Source organism: Neovison vison, chromosome 3 (genome assembly GCF_020171115.1).
Source record: "Neovison vison isolate M4711 chromosome 3, ASM_NN_V1, whole genome shotgun sequence".
Taxonomy (NCBI): Eukaryota; Metazoa; Chordata; class Mammalia; order Carnivora; family Mustelidae; genus Neogale; species Neogale vison.
Genome location: NC_058093.1, coordinates 217235446 through 217256578, shown reverse-complemented (window position 1 = coordinate 217256578; position 21133 = coordinate 217235446). Strand labels below are relative to the sequence as shown.

The 21133-nt window shown below is 39.5% G+C and overlaps 1 protein-coding gene and 1 pseudogene across 10 annotated transcripts in view; one reads left to right on the top strand and one right to left on the bottom strand.

Moving 5' to 3' along the window:
- Positions 1 to 21133, top strand: part of DEPDC5 (DEP domain containing 5, GATOR1 subcomplex subunit) — a 133884-nt gene that overhangs the window by 4578 nt on the left and 108173 nt on the right. For all 10 annotated transcript variants that reach the window (XM_044243840.1, XM_044243846.1, XM_044243847.1 and 7 more), the window contains exons 4-8: positions 136 to 182; positions 1862 to 1947; positions 2616 to 2699; positions 3681 to 3730; positions 17979 to 18048. In XM_044243840.1, coding sequence (XP_044099775.1) covers positions 136 to 182; positions 1862 to 1947; positions 2616 to 2699; positions 3681 to 3730; positions 17979 to 18048 — 337 coding nt within the window. The remainder of the gene's footprint in view (positions 1 to 135; positions 183 to 1861; positions 1948 to 2615; positions 2700 to 3680; positions 3731 to 17978; positions 18049 to 21133) is intronic.
- Positions 17354 to 17748, bottom strand: LOC122903235 (annotated as a pseudogene).

Here is a 21133-nt window from a genome sequence, read left to right as displayed (position 1 = left end):
AAGAGAACTTCTCCCACTTGTTGTGCTGTGGGTTACAATATATCCAGAGGGATCTCTTTGCCTTTTGTAGGGGGTGAAGAAAGCTGGTTAATTACAGCTTACAACATCCTATCTCTTTGTTGCTTTCTCCCCCAGCCCTCTGCTTTTGCAAGTCAAGTCACTTAAGGAAGATTTGCAGAAAGGTAAGAATTTCATCTCTCTTTTCTAAGGTTTTTATGTTTACACTTGGAGAAACTGTTCCAGAAACTGTAAGGAACATGTCTCTTCATAATATCAGGGAATGAGGGCATAGTACTTCTTTCCTTGTCAAAATGTGTGCCCCTAAAAAAATTGTCAGATTTCAAAAGTGCCAAGGAATCTCGCTTGTCAGCATCCTGAGGGCACTGAAGAAACTGTCTTTATTGTTAGGAGGAAAGTTAATCTGACTAGGTAAAGCTTTATTCTTAACTTCAAAAAAAAAAAAATTGTTGGCAAAACATGCTTTCCTAAATATTGTATTTTTTCACAAGATGTTTGTTAAGTACCTACTCTAGGTGAGAGAAGATAACCTATCACAAATGTAGGACAGTATACTGGGAGCTTTTTGTCTTATTTATTTATTTGAATTTTATTTTATTTTTTCAGTGTTCCAAGATTCATTGTTTATGCACCACATCCAGTGCTCCATGCAATACGTGCCCTCCTTAATACCCTCCGTCAGGCTTACCCAACCCCCACGCCCCTTCCCTCCAAAACTCTTCAGTTTGTTTCTCAGAATCCACAGTCTCTCATGGTTCATCTCTCCCTCTGATTTCCCCCAACTCACTTCTCCCTCCTCCCAGTCTCCTCCATGTTATTCCTTATGCTCCATAAGTAAGTGAAACTGGGAGCTTTTTGTAATGTCTCTTTCTTTTTATCTTCCCACACAACTCTTGATTGAGGGAGGGAACTTAGTCTCACTGAGGTAAATTGGCTTGCCTGACGTCAGTAAGTAGAGGAGCCAGAGCAGCCATTCTACTTACTCATTCTGGATCTGATCCTTTCTTTTTTCCTCTAATGAGTGTACCTCCAATGAGCTGTTCAAGGAACCAAAATGTTAATTGATAGCAAATAAGGTAATTTCTTAAATGGTACTTCGAAGAAAAAAAAAATTCTGATTTGCTCTAAAGTATGGTGATGCTCACTACTTTTAGAATTCAGTATGATGGGGAAGCATTTTATAAAACCCAAATCATGGGGTGTCTGGGTGGCTCAGTTGTTAAGCGTCTGCATTTGGCTCAGGTCATGATCCCAGGGTGCTGGGATTGAGCCCTGCATCGGGCTCCCTGCTTAGCAGGAAGCCTGCTTCTCCCTCACCAACTCCCCCTGCTTCTCTTCCCTCTCTCGCTTGTGTCTCTCTGTCAAATAAATAAATAAAATCTTAAAAAAAAAAAAAAAGACCAAAACCCAAATCCTAAGAGTTTTCTCCTTGCTCTCACCACTCCATCTCCTGCCATCTGGTATGTTTCTTACTTACCAGCTGTAACAGCTCATTGAAAAGTTTGTTTCTCCCTTAACTACCTCGGCTACTTTAATTCCAAATGAGAAATTGTCTCCTTCTGAATTTTCACAGTTCTTTGAACTTTTTTTATGTTGCTCCTTGGTTTCTTTAATTTTCTCTCTCTGTCTCCATTTCTGTTTCTCTCATTTTTAATTGCTGGAGGCTTGAGTCTTATTTCACATGCTTTTTTCACCTAAAAAGCTTTCAGATGCTGGAAGGCAGAGAATTTTTCTTGCCCATGGCCAAGAGTCATTTGTGTTGCTTGTCAAATGACTACAGATTAGAATATATTTGCCTGCTTTTTCAGAATATGTTATCTGATCCAGATTTCTTCTGTTTCAGAAACTATTAGTGTGGACCAGACTGTGACTCAAGTGTTCCGATTAAGACCTTATCAAGATGTTTATGTGAATGTTGTAGACCCTAAGGTATGTGTTTGTTCTGGACTTGAGTATCTTTTGGGAATGATTAATACTGTTCCCAAGAGGTTGGGTCTCTAAGGAAATAATGAGTTACTTAAGTATAGTGTTGGATTATTAAATATGTGGTCATATATAGGTCACTTAGATTGTAGGTACATATAGGTTGCACTTAAAGTCCTCACTTTTTTGTAAAAGCTTTCCTAAAAAGATTCTATGTATATAGGTACGTGTCAAGCTCAATGTAAAATTTGCTATTAAAATACTGTAATTTCTCTAGGTGTTCTTATTTTTTTTTTTTCCTGAAATGAGAAATGGTGCTATAATAGGTAAAAATCATTGTTTAAAAGACACCACTGACATTATCTAGGGAAATAAAACACAGAGCTCAATGTCCTGTGTAAGTGCCGGAATCAAGACTAAACACAGAATTATTACTTTGGTACTCTTTGCACTTAGTCATGATCCAGCTGCTGTAGCATCTCTTGTAGACTTATCGTCTGTACTCAGAAGCCTTTTCTGGCAGGCTGAAATGCTGTTTGTCAGTGTTCTGTTATCAAATGTTATTCCAGTAGTTTTCTTGTTTGCTAAAAAGTTTCTCCATGCTGAGCGTGCCTTATCTTAAGATGAAGTGTGGCAGAGTAACACAGAGAGATATATTTGATTATCCCCTTTAGGATGTGACCCTTGACCTAGTGGAATTAACCTTTAAGGATCAGTATATAGGCCGTGGAGATATGTGGCGACTAAAGAAAAGTTTGGTAAGATGTGATTAAAAAAAAAAAAAGTCTGTTACTTTTCCTGTTATATTAAATAATCCATTTTCCTTGTAGAGATTTAATAGGGAGAAGGGTATAAAATCATTTCTAAAACCAGCTTCACAGATAATTATTGTAAACTCTTTGTGTATTTTCTTCCATTCTCTTTGTGGTTTTTTTGAGCTTTGTTTTTCCTTGTTTATAGATTTTTACTCCACATTTTTGGTTCAAATGGGAAATTATAATATTACCTTCCATTTGAGTGGAACTTTAGCTTTCACATGTTCATGTCATTCCCACGGATAGCTATTTATTACCCTTCATTTATAGATGTGAAAATTGAGATTGAGAGGATAAACGATTACCCAAGACTAAAAAACTATAGTCAGCAGTTGACACCAGGCTAGAATCCAGATCTTGTTGCTTCCTGGTTAAACTGCTTTTTGCCGTACCCTCCCATTTTCCTGATCTATTTATTTTGAGTTAACGTTTTCCACTTAAAATCAATTCATTGTGAGCTGATGCTGAAAATTTTTCTTACTGGGCATTTTGAGCATTGTGAAGCAATGAATTATAGATGGAATTTCCATAACAGTGAATATTTTCAGAAAAAAATATGTTTATTCATTTTTTATTGGATAGGGAAGGGTTCCATTCTATAAAATGAGAGCTAAAATGAGAAATGAATGTTGTGTAATTAAATAAGCATGTAAATAGAGATATGTATGCAAACGTATGTGAAGATAGCATGTTAGTGAAGCTGGGCACTTATTTTTCCACCTGGTCTGTATTATTGTCTATACTTGTCACACTCTTAAGAACCTACTGTTACACTTGCCCCAGCAGGTTTGCCTATAGGGTAAATCTATTACTCCCTTGTTAATTGAACCTTTGGTTGTTAGAAGAAATTAAAAAGGCAGGAGACCTTCTTTGTGACCTTGATGTGTTGTTGAATCTCATATTCTCTCTGTCTATCTTCCTTAGGTCAGCACATGTGCCTATATCACTCAGAAGGTGGAATTTGCTGGCATCAGGTAGGTATTACATCACTCTTGACTTATCAGCTAATATCTAGGAGTAGGATCTAGTGCTGTAACTGGGATACGTACTGCATTTGAGGTGTGCGGTCCATATAATAAAATACATGATAGCTTAAACGATTAGACTGTTGTTGCTAAAACAAAACAAAAAATCCCGAAGTACACTACAGTAGTTTTTTTTGTTTTGTTTTTTTCCCCAATTTATTTATTTTCAGAAAAACAGTATTCATTATTTTACACTACAGTAGTTTTAAGTTGAGTGGAAGTTGCTGAAGCCACATGGTATTCTGTATCAGAGCAGGCATAGCCTCATAATTTCAGAATAAGAGAAAGCCTTAGATGAATGTATTTAATCAAACCTTCTATTTTACAGATTCAGAAACATACTTGGAGATACAAAAAGACTAGCCCAGTAGTTCCTGATTTGCTGCCTTTTAAACCATATTGCACTGCCCTTGATTTATTAAAATGATTCCTAGATTTTAGTTTGTAAAGAAGAGAGAAAAAGGGATTTTTTGAAAGCACTTTTAATTTGAAAAGCACAACATCCACAGAGTAAAGCCTTCAACAGGGCATAAAGGTATATAATGAAAAACAAATCCTTCTCCTTAGAAGAAATGGTTTCTTTCCTGAAATTTGTTATGTATAACACAAGCATGTTTACATCTGGTTGACTCATATTTTTTTTTAAGATTTTATTTATTTATTTGAGAGAGCGAGAGTTCACATGTGAGCGAGTGGGAGCAAAGGGAGAGGGAGAGAGAGAGAATCTCAAGCAGACTCCATGCTGAGCATGGAACCCAAAGTGGGGCTCAATCTCAGGACCCCAAGACCATGACCTGAGCCAGAATCAAGTCAGACACTCAATCCACAGATTGAGTGTGTACAGAATACACACTCAGGTGCCCTGGTTGACTCACTTTCAGTGGCACTAGGATTGATCAGTGTGTTCCAGTGAGGTAGTCTGGTCCTCCATTATGAAGTTCCCCATCAACTTTTCACCTAATGGTATCATCCATTGATGATCATTGCATGATAGTGATTTTCTGATTCAGTCATTTCTCCTACCTCTGTTAGCCAGAATCCATTCATTCGTCCATCCATTAATCCTGCCATTCATTTCTTTCTTCCTTTTTTCTTTCTTTCTTAGATTTATTTATTTATTAAAGAGAGTGAGAGAGAGAGAGATAGTGCATGTATGCAAGCACACAGAGAGAGAGGGAGAAGCAGACTCCCCACTGAGTAGGGAGCCTGATGTGGGACTTGATCCCAGGACCCTGGGGATCATGACCTGAGCTGAAGGCAGACACTTAACTGACTGAGCCGCCCAGGCACCCTCAGAATCCCTTTTATAAAGAGCATTTCATCATCAACTAGGGCTAATTGGTTAGTCTGAACTACTGATCCTAAAGGAAAGAAAGGATAAAGGATTAATTTTTTTTCCCAAAAAGGGGATGGTTTAAAAATTGGAGGGTCAAGATTCTTTGAGAAATCTTAGTAAAAGATTATAAAGCACAGCCCAAGAAGTGACTAAGCCTTGAGCTAAACAAGAAATGTAACCTAGATTCATTCTTTCCGGTACAACTTAGTCTCTCCGAGGTGGTGGGCCAGGAGTCAGGAAACCTATAATCTGTTCCTGTACTGCCAGTGATTAGTGGGGTGATGTTGGGCAGGTCAGGGAGACTCTGAGTCTACTCCTCTGCAAAATGAAATGGTTGGTTTAGAATCTTTTTCCATAAAGGACCAGAGAGTAAATATTTTACGCTTTGGGCTACATGGGTCTCAGGTCTCTGTTGCAATTTTTTGTTTTTTGGTTTTTTTTTTTTTTTTAGCATTTAAAAATATAAAATCCATTCTTTAACTGTGAGCCACATAAAAATAGGAGATGGACTGGATTTGGCCTGCGGGCTATAGTTAGCTGAGCCCTGGTTTAGAAACCCACTCAGATACCTTTCATTCTTAAATTTCTTGTTTTTCTGTGCAAGTGCCCATATCCACATAGTGCCAGATACAGAAATGAGAACCCTGACATAATGTCAGGCTTAGACTTTTAAAGATCTGTCCTAATATTTTGCTCATTCATGGTTAAATGTAAACCACAGTCTTCTGCTATTTCTCTAGAATATTTACTTATAATCTTCCTACACTGAATCAAAAGTCACTTTCTTTCCTATAAGGAAGCATGCAAATTAAGAAGACAAAAAGAAAAAAAGAAGGAAAGAAGGAAACTAAAAAAAAGATAGTCTGGGCCTCACATAACAAAAGATAGTCATTATTTACATAAAGTCATAATTATTGAAGTTTTCTGTAATTTAGCCTCTTTACTTGGTAATTTATTTAGTTCTTAAGGACATATGAGACAATTTCATTACCTTGAGACCTTGCCTTTGAAGCATCATTTTTCCTTCAAAGGTAAACATTTTGATTTTCTCAGACTAAATTCCCAATGTATTCTTCAAAATGTTGAAAGTAAACCCTGCAATCGATAATTTTAAAAAAATTAAAATTTTAAAAGAAAAATGCTGCACTAAAGTCCTATTTCCTAAAACTTAGCATTTTGCTTTTTTTAAAATATGGAACTTAAAAACCTAGTCCATTTGATTTCATCATGAAGTTTTTCCAGGTAGTTTTGGGACTGCTGACTAGCTAAGGTATCTTTTTTTACTGAAAAAAAATTTTTTTTTCCTGATCAGACTCCAGAGGGAGCAACACCGAATAATTTTTGGCCTTGACTTCTCAGCTGTCCAGAAGCAGACAGACCAGTGTGGAGAGTCATAGTTAAACCCCCTTGAAATACTCAGTTTGGGTGTTTTCCTGCTAGATCTGCTGTATCGCAGATCTGGAATCTTCTCTGACTTGAGTCTTCTCTGGTGGCCATTCTCTTAGAATGTCTTCTCTAACTATAGTATTAGTACTAAGTACCACTTGTTTATCACATGTTAGATACCAGGCATATGTTAAGTATTTTTTATATATAGTATGTGTTCAATATAGGAAGTTTGAAAAATGGAAAAAAGAAGCAGGGAAGAGAAACATAACATTACTACTCAGAATCAACAACTATTAACATTTTGACATAGTTCTGTCAAAATATTCTGCTTTTTGGCTTGAGACCATGTAGTATATGTGATTTTATATTCTGTGGAAAAAAAAAAAACCTGAATACTTTGCTTTCATAATTTGAAAAAAACATTTATTCTAGAAAATTTGGGTATTACAGAGAGTATAAAGAAAAAAAAACTTGGGGTACCTGAGTCTCAGTTGGTTGTGCTTTTCCTTTCAGCTCAGGCCCTGTCTGAGATGGAGCCACTCATCAGGCTCCTAGCTCAGTGGGGTTCTCTTCCTCCCTTTCCCTCTACCCTTACCCCCACTCATGCTTATGTGTGCATTTTTTCTCTGTCTCAAATAAATAAATAAAATCTTTAAAAAAAAAAGTGGGGTACCTGGGTGGCTCAGGTGGTTAAGTGTCTGAATTCAGCTCAGGTCATAATCCCAGGGTCCTGGGATCAAGCCCCACATCAGGCTCCCTGCTGAGTAGGGAGTGTGCTTCTACCTCTTCCTCTGCTGATCCCCCTGCTTGTGCTCTGTCTCTCTCAAATAAATAAATAAAATCTTAAAAAAAAAAGTAGAAAACTTACGGTGGAATATAAGCTAACTATGTATAGGTAAACACTATTAAATTTTAGTGTGACCTTTCAGTAGCGAATTATCCTTTTAATGTATTATTGAATGCTGTTTGCTAATATCTTTTTTAAAAAAATTTTTATTAACATATAATGCATTATTAGCCCCACAGTAGAGGTCTGTGAATCGTCAGGCTTACATACTTCACAGAACTCAGCATAGCACATACCCTCCCCAATGTCCATAACCCAGCCACCCTCTCCCTGCTCCCTCCCCCTGGCAACCCTCAGTTTGTTTTGTGAGATTAAGCGTCTCTTATGGTTTGTCTCCCTCCCAATGCCATCTTGTTTCATTTTTTCCTTCCCTACCCCTTAATCCCGCCACTTTGCCTCTTAAATTCCTCATATCAGGGAGATCATATGATAATTGTCTTTCTCTCATTGACTTATTTCACTCAGTATAATACCCTCTCATTCCATCCATGTCATTGCAAATGGGAAGATTTCGTTTCTTTTGATGGCTACCTAGTATTACATTGTGTATATATGTATATACGTATATACACACCACATCTTCTTTATCCATTCCTCTATTGATGGACATCTAGGTTCTTTCCATAGTTTGGCTATTGTGGACATTGCTGCTATAAACATTCAGGTGCACGTGCCCCTTCAGATCACTACATTTGTATCTTTAGGGTAAATACCCAGTAGTGCAATTGCTGGGTCATAGGGTAGCTCTATTTTCAACTTTTTGAGGAAACTCCATACTGTTCTCCAGAGTGGCTGCACCAGCTTGCATTCCCACTAGCAATGAGGAGTGTTCCTCTTTCTCCCCATCCTCACCAGCATCTGTCGTTTCCTGACTCGTTAATTTTAGCCATTCTGACTGGTGTGAGGTGGTATCTCATTGTGGTTTTAATTTGTATCTCCCTGATGCCAAGTGATGTGGAGCACTTTTTCATGTGTCTGTTGGCCATCTGGATGTCTTTGCAGAATTGTCTGTTCATGTCCTTTGTGCATTTCTTGATTGGATTCTTTGTTCTTTGGGTGTTGAGTTTGCTAAGTTCTTTATAGATTTTGGGTTCCAGCCCTTTATCTGATATGTCGTTTGCAAATATCTTCTCCCATTCTGTCAGTTGTCTTTTGGTTTTGTTGATTGTTTCCTTTGCTGTGCAAAAGCTTTTGATCTTGATGAAGTCCCAATAGTTCATTTTTACCCTTGCTTCCCTTGCCTTTGGTGATGTTTCTAGGGAGAAGTTGCTGCGGCTGAGGTCGAAGAGGTTGCTGCCTGTGTTCTCCTCAAGAATTTTGATGGATTCCTGTCTCATATTGAGGTCTTTCATCCATTTTGAGTCTGTTTTTGTGTGTGGTATAAAGAAATGGTCCAGTTCCATTTTTCTGCATATGGCTATCCAGTTTTCCCTATACCATTTGTTGAAGAGACTACTTTTTTTTCCATTGGTCATTCTTTACTGCGTTGTCGAAGATTAGTTGACTGTAGAGTTGAGGGTCTATTTCTGGGCTCTCTATTCCGTTCCATTGATCTCTGTTTCTGTTTTTGTGCCAGTACCATGTTGGCTCGATGATGACAGCTTTGTAATAGAGCTTGAAGTCTGGAATTGTGATGCCACCAATTTTGGCTTTCTTTATCAATACTTCTCTGGCTATTCGAGGTCTTTCTGGTTCCATATAAATTTTAGGATTATTTGTTCCATTTCTTTGAAAAATGTGGATTTTTTTTTTTTTTTATGGATGGGTTTTTTTTTTTATGGGATGTTGATAGGAATTGCATTAAACATATAGATTGCTTTAGGTAGCATAGACATTTTCACAATATTTGTTCTTCCAGTCCATGAGCATGGAGCATTTTTCCATTTCTTTGTGTCTTCCTCAATTTCTTTCATGAGTACTTTATAGTTTTCTGAGGATATATTCTTTGCCTCTTTGGTTAGGTATCTTATAGTTTTGAGTGCAATTGAAATGGGATCGACTCCTTAATTTCTCTTTCTTCTGTCTTGGTAGTGGTATATAGAAATGCAACTGATTTCTGTGCATTGATTTTATATCCTGGCACTTTCTGTGCATTGATTTTATATCCTGGCACTTAACTGAATTCCTGTACAAGTTCTAGCAAATTTGGAGTGGAGTCTTTTGGGTTTTCCACATATAGTATCATATCATCTGCAAAGAGTGATAGTTTGACTTCTTCTTTGCCGATTTGGATGCCTTTAATTTCTTTTTGTTGTATGATTGCTGAGGTTAGGACTTCTAGTACTATGTTGAATAGCAGTGGTGATAATGGACATCCCTGCTGTTTTCCTGACCTTAGTGGAAAAGCTCTCAGTTTTTCTCCTTTGAGAATGATATTTGCTGTGGGTTTTTCATAGATGGCTTTGATGATATTGAGGTATGTACCTTCTATCCCTACACTTTGAAGAGTTTTGATCAAGAAAGGATGCTGTACTTTGTCAAATGCTTTTTCAGCATCTACTGAGAGGATCATATGGTTCTTGTTCTTTCTTCTGTTAATGTATTGTACCACATTGATTGATTTGCAGATATTGAACCAACCTTGCAGCCCTGGAATAAATCCCACTTGGTTGTGGTAAATAATCCTTTTAATGTAATGTTGGATCCTATTGGCCAGTATTTTGGTGAGAATTTTCACATCTGTGTTCATCAAGGATATTGGTCTATAATTCTCTTTTTTGATGGGGTCTTTGTCTAGTTTTGGGATCAAGGTAATGCTGGCCTCATAAAATGAGTTTGGAAGTTTTCCTTCCATTTCTTTTTTTTTTTTTTTTTTAAAGATTTTATTTATTTATTTGACAGAGAGAGATCATAAGTGGGCAGAGAGGCAGGCAGAGAGAGCGGGGGAAGCAGGCTTCCTGCTGAGCAGAGAGCCCGATGGGGGGCTCGATCCCAAGACCCTGGGATCATGCCCTGAGCTGAAAGCAGAGGCTTAACCCACTGAGCCACCCAGGCGCCCCGTTTTCCTTCCATTTCTATTTTTTGGGACAGTCTCAGGAGAATAGGAATGAATTCTTTAAATGTTTGGTAGAATTATCCTGGGAAGCCATCTGGCCCGGGCTCTTGTTTGTTGGGAGATTTTTTGATCACTGCTTCAATCTCCTTACTGGTTACAAGTCTGCTTAGGTTTTCTATTTCTTCCTGGTTCAGTTTTGGTAGTTTATACGTCTCTAGGAATGCATCCACTTCTTCCAGATTGTCAAATTTGCTGATGTATAGTTGCTCGTAATATGTTCTTATCATTGTTTGTATTTCTTTGGTGTTGGTTGTGATCGCTCCTCTTTCATTCATGATTTTATTTATTTGGGTCCTTTCTCTTTTCTTTTTGATAAGTCTAGTCAGGGATTTATCAATCTTATTAATTCTTTCAAAGAACCAGCTCCTAGTTTCGTTGATTGGTTCTACCATTTTTTGTTTGTTTGTTTGTTTCATTTTCATTGATTTCTGCTCTGATCTTTATTATAATTTCTCTTCTCCTACTGGGTTTAGGCTTTCCTTGTTGTTCTTTCTCCAGCTGCTTTAGGTGTAGGGTTAGGTTGTGTATTTGAGACCTTTCTTGTTTCTTGAGAAAGGCTTGTATCGCTATATAGTTTCTTCTCAGGACTGCCTTTGCTGTGTCCCACAGATTTTGAATAGTTGTGTTTTCATTTTTTATTTATTTCCAGGAATTTTTTCAGTTATTCTTTAGTAGGATGCTCTTTAGCCTCTATGTAATTTGGGTTCTTTCCAACTTTCCACTTGTGATTGAGTTCGAGCTTCAGTGCATCGTTGTCTGAAAATATGCAGGGAATGATCCCAGTCTTTTGGTACTGGTTGAGACCTGATTTGTGACCCAGGATGTGATCTGTTCTGGAGAATGTTCCATGTTTAGAGAAGAATGTGTGTTCTGTTGCTTTGGGATGGAATGTTCTGAATATATCTGTGATGAACATCTGGTCCAGTGTGTCATTTAAAGCCTTTATTTTCTTTTTGATCTTTTGCTTGGATGATCTGTCCATTTCAGTGAGGAGGGCATTAAAATCTCCCACTATTAGGGCGCCTGGGTGGCTCAGTGGGTTAAGCTGCTGCCTTCAGCTCAGGTCATGATCTCAGGGTCCTGGGATCGAGTCCCGCATTGGGCTCTCTGCTCAGCAGGGAGCCTGCTTCCTCCTCTCTCTCTCTCCTGCCTCTCTGCCTATTTGTGATCTCTCTCTGTCAAATAAATAAATAAAATCTTAAAAAAAAATCCCCCACTATTATTGTATTATTTTTGTTGTGTTTTTTTGATTTTGTTATTAATTGGTTTATATAATTGGCTGCTCCCATGTTAGGGGCATAGATATTTAAAATTGTTAGGTCTTCTTGTTGGACAGACCCTTTGAGTATGATATAGTGTCCTTCCTCATCTCTTATTATAGTCTTTGGTTTAAAATCTAATTTATCTCATATAAAGATTGCCACCCCGGGGCGCCTGGGTGGCTCAGTGGGTTAAGCCGCTGCCTTCGGCTCAGGTCATGATCTCAGGGTCCTGGGATCGAGTCCCGCATCGGGCTCTCTGCTCAGCAGGGAGCCTGCTTCCCTCTCTCTCTCTCTGCCTGCCTCTCCATCTACTTGTGATTTCTCTCTGTCAAATAAATAAATAAAATCTTAAAAAAAAAAAAGATTGCCACCCCAGCTTTCTTTTGATGTCCATTAGCATGGTAAATGGTTTTCCATCCCCTCATTTTAAATCTGGAGGTGTCTTTGGGTCTAAAATGAGTTTCTTGTAGACAGCATATTGATGGGTTTTGTTTTTTTTTATCCATTCTGATACCTGTGTCTTTTGTTTGGGGCATTTAACCCATTTACATGCAGGGTAATTGTTGACAGATATAAATTTAATGTCAGTGTCTTGCTTCTAAGGTGAGTGTTACTGTATATTGTTTCTGTTCCTTTCTAGTCTAGTACTTCTAGGTTCTCTCTTTGCCTAGAGGACCCCTTAGAGGACCTGGTTTGGTGTTTACAAATTCTTTTAGTTTTTGTTTGTCCTGGAAGCTTTTTATCTCTCTTTCTACTTTCAATGATAGCCTAGCTGGATATAGTATTCTTGGCTGCATATTTTTCTCTTTAGTGCTCTGAATATAGTATGCCAGTTCTTTCTGGCCTGCCAGGTCTCTGTGGATAAGTCTGCTTCCAATCTAATATTTTTACCATTGTATGTTACAGACTTCTTGTCCCAGGCTGCTTTCAGGATTTTCTCTTTGTCACTAAGACTTGTAAGTTTTACTATTAGGTGATGGGTTGTGGACCTATCTTTATTGATTTTTGAGGGGGGGAATCTCTGCACCTCCTGGATTTCAGTGCTTGTTCCCTTAGCTATATTAGGGAAATTCTCTACAATAAATTCCTCTAATGTACCTTCTGCTCCCTTCTCTCTTTCTTCATCTTCTGGAATCCCAATTATTCTAATGTTGTTTCATCTTATAGTATCACTCGCTTATCTCTAGAATTCTCCCCTCATGGTACAGTAGTTGTTTGTCTCTCTTTTGCTCAGCTTCTTTATTCTCTGTCGTTTGGTTTTCTATATCACTAATTCTCACTTTTGCCTCATTTATCCTAGCAGTAAGAGCCTCCTTTTTTTATTGCCCCTCATTAATAGGTTTTTAAATTTCAACTTGGTTAGATTTTAGTTCTTTTATTTCTCCATAGAGGGTTTTTATTTCTCCAGACAGGGTTTCTATAATATCTTACATGCCTTTTTCAAGCCCAGCTAGCACCTTGAGAATTGTCATTCTCAACTCTAGATTTGACATATTACCAATATCTGTATTGATTAGGTCCATAGTCTTTGGTACTGCCTCTTATTCTTTTTTTTGTGGTTAGTTTCTCCACCTTGTCATTTTATCCAGATATGAATGAGAGAATAAAATAACTAAAAGGGTGGCAAAGACCCTAGATACATGTATGCTATCCGAATCAGAAGAGACCCCAAATCAGGGGGTGATGAAAGGGGGTAAAAGGGAGTTTTAAAAAAATTTAAAATGAAATAAAAAAAAATACACACACACACACACACACACACATATATATTAGACTGGTGAATAGAACAGAGCCACCCACTTGATTTTGGGTGTATTTTGTTCTCTTAGAAGAAACTACTTCCCAGAGTTTTAAAGAAAGAAAAACTTACATGTATACGAAATTAAAGGTAAACACGATAAAGGAATGAAATATGACTGTAACGACGAAAATTTACAAAAAATTTCTAAAAAAGAATTGGTAAGATACATTGGTTGGTAAGAAAGAAAAAGAAGGTGGAGAGAATTTGGTCAGGCTGGAGACTAGAACAAAGCTCTGTGCTAGATTTAGGGTTTATTTTGATCTATTAGAGGAAATTTTATCCCAAAATTTTTTTAGAAGAAAAACCCTATATGTATACAAGAAATAAAGTTAGATACAATGAAGGTTAAAATGTGACTATAATTTGCAGGTTTAAAAACATTTTTTCTTTAGAAAGGTATTGTTAAGATAAACTAGTTAAAAAATATTGCGAGAGGAAAGAGGAAAAGTTAACAAAATTAGAATAAGAAAAAAATTAAATTAAAAAAATTTAATTAACCTTGCAAGACTCAAGAATAATGGGGAGAACGCCATGCATTGCATGCTTTGCTTTTCCCTCCTCTGGAATTCCACTGTTCTTCTTGATCAGTGAGCTTGGTCTTGGCTGGATGTTCCTGCTGATCATCTGGGGGAGAGGCCTGTTGTAGTGATTCTCAAATGTCTTTGCCCAGGTGGAATTGTGCCGCCCTGCCAGGGGCTGGGCTAAGTAATCTTGGTTCGCTCTATGGAGCCTTTGTTCTGCTAACGCTTTCTGTAGAGCTCTGGAGGACAGGAATTAAAATGGCGGCCTCCCACTCTCTGGCCCGGAATAGCCAAGAGTTTGGGCCCCACTCCTCAGTGCATCCTTGGAGAAAAGTGCTCAGTCACTCCCTCGTCTCCGGCCGCACTCCTAGCTCATCTGGCCTGCGACCAAGCATTTATGTCTCTGGCACTCAAATCCAGCAGATTGCTGCCGCTCTGCTTTTCCGGCAAATGAAGGTGGATTTCTCCGGATCTGCCACTTATGGGGTCCCTGCTCTAATAGCAGTGGCCTGTCTGTGCCATGGATCACGGTTTAAGGTAACCCTGAGCTGAGAGCTCACTCATCGGCTCTGTCTCTGTAGCCAGCTTCCCCACTCCGATACCTGCGAGTTCTGCTACACTCAGACACCCCCAATCCTTCTGTGACCTTGCGGGACCTGAGACACACTCTCCCTGTGAGGGCTCCACCCCTGCTTAGCCTCTAGAGCAATGTTCCTCAGTGGAGCAGACTTCTAAGGGTTCAGATTTTGTGCTCTGTTGCTCCACTGCTTGCCGGGAGCTGGCCTCTCCCTCTACGGTCTGTCTTCCTGTTGCTTTGGATTCATTTCTCCGCATGTCGTACCTTTCAGAAAGTGGTCGGTTTTCTGTTTCTAGAATTGCTGCTCTTCTTCTCTTCGATCTCCTGTTGGGTTTGTAGGTGTTCGGAATGGTTTGATAAGTATCTAGCCGAACTCCTGCGACCGATGTCATCTCAGTCTGCTACTCCTCTACCATCTTGACTCTTTCTTTTATTTTTTTAAAAAGATTTATTTATGTATTTAAGGGAGAGAGAGAGATAGAGAGTGAGCGAGCGCGCATGAATGAGAGGCCGAAGGAGAAGCAGACTCTCCGCTGGGCAGGGAGCCCAATATGGGTCTCAATTCCACAACTCCAAGATCGTGACCTGAGCCATAGGCAGTTGCTTAACTGACCGAGCCACCCAGGTGCCCCTTCTTTCCTTCGTTCCTTTCTTTTTAAATTTTTGATTAAGTAATCTCCCTGGCCAAAGTGTGGCTTGAGCTCACAACCCAGAGATCAAGAATCGCATGCATGACCTACTGTTTGAATCAGGTACCCCTCAATGTTTTTTTCATGCATACACATGCATGAAATTTTTTTATATAGATGAATATATATATATGTGAATCTATATTTTTATATAGATGATGATACTGTGTGTACTATTTTGTATCCCTTTTTTCTACTTAAAAGCTTATAAACACTTCTGGTGAAGTTAAAACTCCTTGTAAACATGAGTTTAATGGTTGCATGATATTCTGTTGTCTGGTTACATCATAATTTACTTAATCTGTCTGCCATTATTGGACATTCAGGTTGTTCAAAGCTGTGTTACACAGATAACAGGATAGTGACCATACTTTGCATTTATTTTAACTTCGTATTCACAGAAGGATGAAATTTAGTTGTAAAAGATAGTGGACGTCACTGATCCCCAACAGCTCATTCGATAGAAAAGGGAGGGGAAGTGCCCTGCCTAAGCTTCTACATAAATCAAGGGCTAGTACCCTGTAGGTTAACTTCATCCTCAAGGCTTGGCAGTGTGCCCTTCTGTCTTGTCGTAAGCCATGTGTGCTCTTAGGTTCTGTCCTGGGGGATAATGGATTTTGTGTTTGCATTGGTCAGTGGCAGTTTTTCTCCCCTTGAACCAGCAGAAAAGAGAAGAAAATCTACCTCAGGGCCATTCTCAGTTCCTGTTTGGCAAAGGGCAGATTTTAGGTTTAGGAGTAAAGGTCAATACTGCATTTTCTATGTGTGTTTTATTTTTATGTTTATTTTTTAAAATTTATTTGACGAACAGAGATCACAAGTAGGCAGAAAGGCAGTCAGAGAGAGAGGAAGGGAAGCAGGCTCCCGGCTGAGCAGAGAATCTGATGCGGGGCTCGATCTCAGGACCCTGAGATCATGACCCGAGCCGAAAGCAAAAGCTTTAACCCCCTGAGCCACCCAGGCGCCCCTCTGTGTGTGTTTTATAAGGAACCATTTACATTGGAATCATAACTGTTTCACAGTACACCAAGTACTCTCATTTACAGTGATCTCATTTCCTGGATCTTCTCAAGAGCTGTAGAAGATGGATGAGGCGATGTTCTTATTAATCAAATTTACTGATTTTTTTAAAAAACTGGCTCAGAAAGATTGTGACTGGGGGGACCTGGGTGGCTCAGTCTGTTGAGCGTCTGCCTTGGGCTCAGGTCATGATCCCAGGGTTCTGGGATTGAGTCCTGTATCAGGCTCCTTGCTCAGCAGAGATCCTGCTTCTACCTCTGCCTGCTGCTCCTCCTGCTTGTGCACTCACACACACTCTCTCTCTGGAAAATAAATAAATAAAATCTTTGAAAAAATGCTTACCATTGTTACGGCTTCTGCTAATACAAGTAGCTACTAGTACTCTTAACTCTGACACCTCCTATCCCAGCACTGTCCTGAACAGTTTCTCCACAGTATGTGGTTTAATTCTCTGAATACCTCTATAAAGCAGACGTCATTATTTCCTTTTTTAAGGTAAGGGTGCTGGGCTTCAGAGTTATTTCCCTATGGTCGTTCATCTACTTAAGGACACTAAGAACTGAGATTCCTGCCGCGAATAGTTCCACTCAAGGCTGGTCAGCTCAGAAGGACATACTCTTTGAACTATGCTATCCATTTCATGCCCTTAATAAGTTGCAGAGCCAAAGACATTAAGCCCCAAAGTGCAATATCAAGTCGCCATGAAAATTTTTCAGAGTGGCCTCTATTGAATAGGGACTCTGTCACATGCCTCCTAATGGCTTGTCTTCCAATCCTGATATTAAGATGGATTTTTGTTTTTGCTGATACTCATCATATCAAAGCTGGGATTAGCAAAATTGTTTGTCAGTTCTTCCTAATTATTTTTGTGACATGGACCCTCTAGAGATTTGACAAAAACTATAATTCTTTGCCCAGAAATCTTTGCATGATTTCAGAGGATTCATGGATTTCCTGAAGCCCTTCCTGAGACTTGTGTGTTGCCTATGGATTCCCAGATTAAGAACTGTCATATAAATTCAGTATACTCTGAGAATTATCTTTTTTTCCTTCTATTTTTAATGACAAAACAGATCTAAAACTGGAGCTTCTGGAAGAACCACTTGTTCTTGCTTGTCTCATACTTCTTCTCGAACTTGACCTTGGCCTCTCTTCAGGCCTTGTGTTTAAGAGTAGGGCCTCTGAAGATGTCCTGTTGATGACAGTTTTGTCTGAGGGGGTATCCACAGAGTACCTTGTGGGCATGAAGTTGTTTGTAGTTACCAACTTTCACAAAAGACTTGATCTTTGATCTCTTGGTGATTTTCTTCTTGCCCATGGCAGCTGTCACTTTGTGGGGATGGTGGTCCTTTTCAACCACCAAAGTATGACTGCAGGGACAGTTTGAGGTGCCATCATCAATGCTTTGCGTCTGGAGCAGTGTCTGGCCAGGAGCAACACCACCTAACTGGGTTTCATGAACTTGTCCATCTTGACACCAGCCACTCTAGCCCATAGCAGAAAGGAAGAAAGGGCACTTCCACTCCATTCTGAGAATTCTTTATGTTGCGTAATCTGTTCATGGCATTTCCTCTGGAAATTGGTAACTGGGCAGGTCATTTAGGGATAAGTATCAGAGTACAGGGAGGCACCCTGAAGTTATCCCTGTTTCTTTGTGTTTTACATAAGACTTGCAATAACCTGTGTGTCTGTCTTTTCAGGGCACAGGCTGGTGAGCTGTGGGTCAAGAATGAGAAGGTCATGTGTGGTTATATCAGCGAAGATACTAGGGTGAGACTGATAAAATGCCTTTTGGTTTTGTTTTTTCATACCATTATGTCTGAGTCCTGAAACCAAAAAGAAATCAGAAACAATTAAAAACTTGATTCTCTCCTGATGGGTACTGTTCACCCTAGTAAATAATATTGTAATATTGTTAAGGACTCCTGGAATTCTTTTTTTCTTTTTTTTAAAGATTTTATTAATTTATTTGACACAGAGAATTAGAGATCACAAGTAGGCAGAAAAGCAGGCAGAGGGGGAGGGGGAAGCAGGCTCCCCACTGAGCAGAGATCTGGATGTGGGGCTCAATCCCAGGACGCTGGGATCATGACCCGAGCCGAAGGCAGAGACTTAACCCACTGAGCCACCCAAGTGCCTCAAGGACTCCTGGAATTCTAATGTTTTATAGTTGGAGCTCTCCAGTTTGGGGTCAGTCTTTGTTTTCTCTTCTTATTTATTTATTTATTTATGAGAGAGAGAGAGAGAGAGAGAGAGAGAGTAAGCGTGCGGGCACAAGTGGAGGGAGGGGCACAGGGAGAAGCAGACTTCCCTCTGAGCAGGGAGCCTGGTGGGGGACTCAAACTCAGGACCCTAGGATCATGACCTGACTGGAAGGCCCATGCTTAGCTGACTGAGGCACCCAGGTGCCCCTTTGTTTTCTCTTCTGAAAGAGGTCTAAACATGGAAATGCAGTGTCTAGTTTGCAGGCTTTGATGCTTGCTAGTACATATAGCAAAGGTTAAACTCAGTAGAAGACTGCAGTTGGTAAACATCAACAGAGACTTTTGTGAAGGAATTTCCTTCTTTGGTTCTCTATTCTAGTTGGCAAAATCCAAACTGAAGAGCTGTAAACATTACCCATGCTGGTGAAACCACTTGTCTGCTCTTCCTTGTTCTTATCCCCTGCCTCCTTTGGGAGTGGTGGTTTAACTAGAGGGTTATCTTGCCTCCACTGGGGTCTTTTGGCAATGTCTGGAGACATTTTTATGTGTCACAGCCAGGATTTTGTGAAGAAGAGTGGTAAACATGATTATAATGGATAAGACAGATCTCCAGAACAATGAATTACCTGGTCCAACATAGCAGTGATGTGATGGGGGGCTGTCTTATGCAGTATGGGATGTTTAGCAGCATCCCTAATTTCTGTGCACAAGATACCAATAGTACCCTGTGAGTCACGACAACCAGAAACATCTCCAGATATTACTGAGCGTTCCCTTAGGGAGCAAAATTGCCTCTAGTTGAGAGCCAGTGCCTTTATAGGTAACTGCTATCTGAATTCTATTTTTGTGTATTTTTCATGTTTACTTAGTAACAAATACATGTGTGTTTTACTCTTAACAGTATATTATTTGTTTCACTAATTTTTGAGCTTTATGTATTTATTTATCTATTTATTTTAATCAGAGAGAAAGAGGGGGAGAGAGAGCGAGCAAGAACAGGCAGACAGAGTGGTAGGCAGAGACAGAGGGAGAAGCAGTGGGACTCGATCCCAGGGTCCTGGGATCATGACCTGAGCTGAAGGTAGCCGCTTAACCCACTGAGCTACCCAGGCATCCCTTGAGCTTTATTAAGGCAAAAAAAATATAGTCCTTTTTAGCTAGATTTTTGTACCTAATACTAATATATATATATACTTTTAAGATTTATTTATTTGAGAGGGCAAGCACAGGTGTGTGAGCAAGGGGAGGGGCAGTGGGAGAAGGAGAGGAAGAGAATCTCAAGCAGATTCCCACTGAGTGCAGAACTCGATTCAGGGCTTGATCTCACAACCCTGAGATCATGACCTGAGCTAAAATGAAGACTTGGACACTTAACTGACTGAACCACCTGGGAGCCCCTTTTTATATATTTTTAAAGATTTGGGGTGCCTGGGTGGCTCAGTGGGTTAAACCTCTGCCTTCAGCTTGGGTCATGTTCTCAGGTTCCTGGGATCGAGCCTTGCATCGGGCTATCTGCTCAGTGGGGAGCCTGCTTCCTCCTCTCTCTCTGCCTGCCTCTCTGCCTGCTTGTGATATATCTCTCTGTCAAATAAATAAATAAAATCTTTAAAAAAAAAAAGATTTATTTATTTAAAAGAGAGAGTGTGCAGAGGGGAGGGGCAGAGGAAGAGGGAGAGAGAGTCCCAAGCAGACTCTACGCTGAGCACAGAGCCCAACCACAGGGCTGGATCTCATGACTCAGATCATGACCTCAGCCAAAACCAGGAGTCAGACACTCAACTGACAGTGCTCCTCCCAGGTGCTCCCCTAATACTATATTTTTAACCTATAATTAGGAGTGTATAGGCCATAGGTAAGATAATTAAAAATTATTTTTCAAAATCTTTGGATCAGGTAATATTCCTAATAGCAATATATATAATCTCCTGTTATTTTTCATTTTTTCCTACATTTGGTATTAGATTTTTATTTTTATTTATTTATTCATTTATTTTTAAAATATTTTATTTATTTATTTGACACAGAGAGAGAGATCACAAGTAGGCAGAAGGGAGGCAGAGAGAGAGGGGGAAGCAGGCTCCCCGCTGAGCAGAGAGCCCAGATGTGGGGCTCCATCCCAGGATCCTGAGATCATGACCAGAGCCGAAGGCAGAGGCCCAACCCACTGAGCCACCCAGGCGCCCCAGTATTAGATTTTTAAAGTCTTTGCAGTTCTAATGGGCACAAATTGTTATTTGATAGTGATCTTGTTTTGCTTGTCCCCACTTTCCTAGAAATTCACTCTTAAGCATAATTTACAAAGACCACAATAATTTGGCATATGCTTGTTTACCTCTTCAACCTCATTCATTCACATATTTAAAGATTTTTAAGATTTTATTTATTTATTTGTCATAGAGAGCACAAGCAGGCAGAGTGGCAGGCAGAGGCAGAGAGAGAAGCAGGCTCCCCGCTGGACAAGGAGCCTGATTCGGGGTTCGATCCCAGGACCCCAGGATCATGACCTGAGCCGAAGGCAGCGGCCTAACCGACTGAGCCATGCAGGCATCCCTCATTCACATATTTAATAAATAATATGGAAGCACCTTCTGAGTGCTATTGTGCTTTTTTTTTTTTAATATTTAAAGGAAGTATTAATTAATTAAGTACTT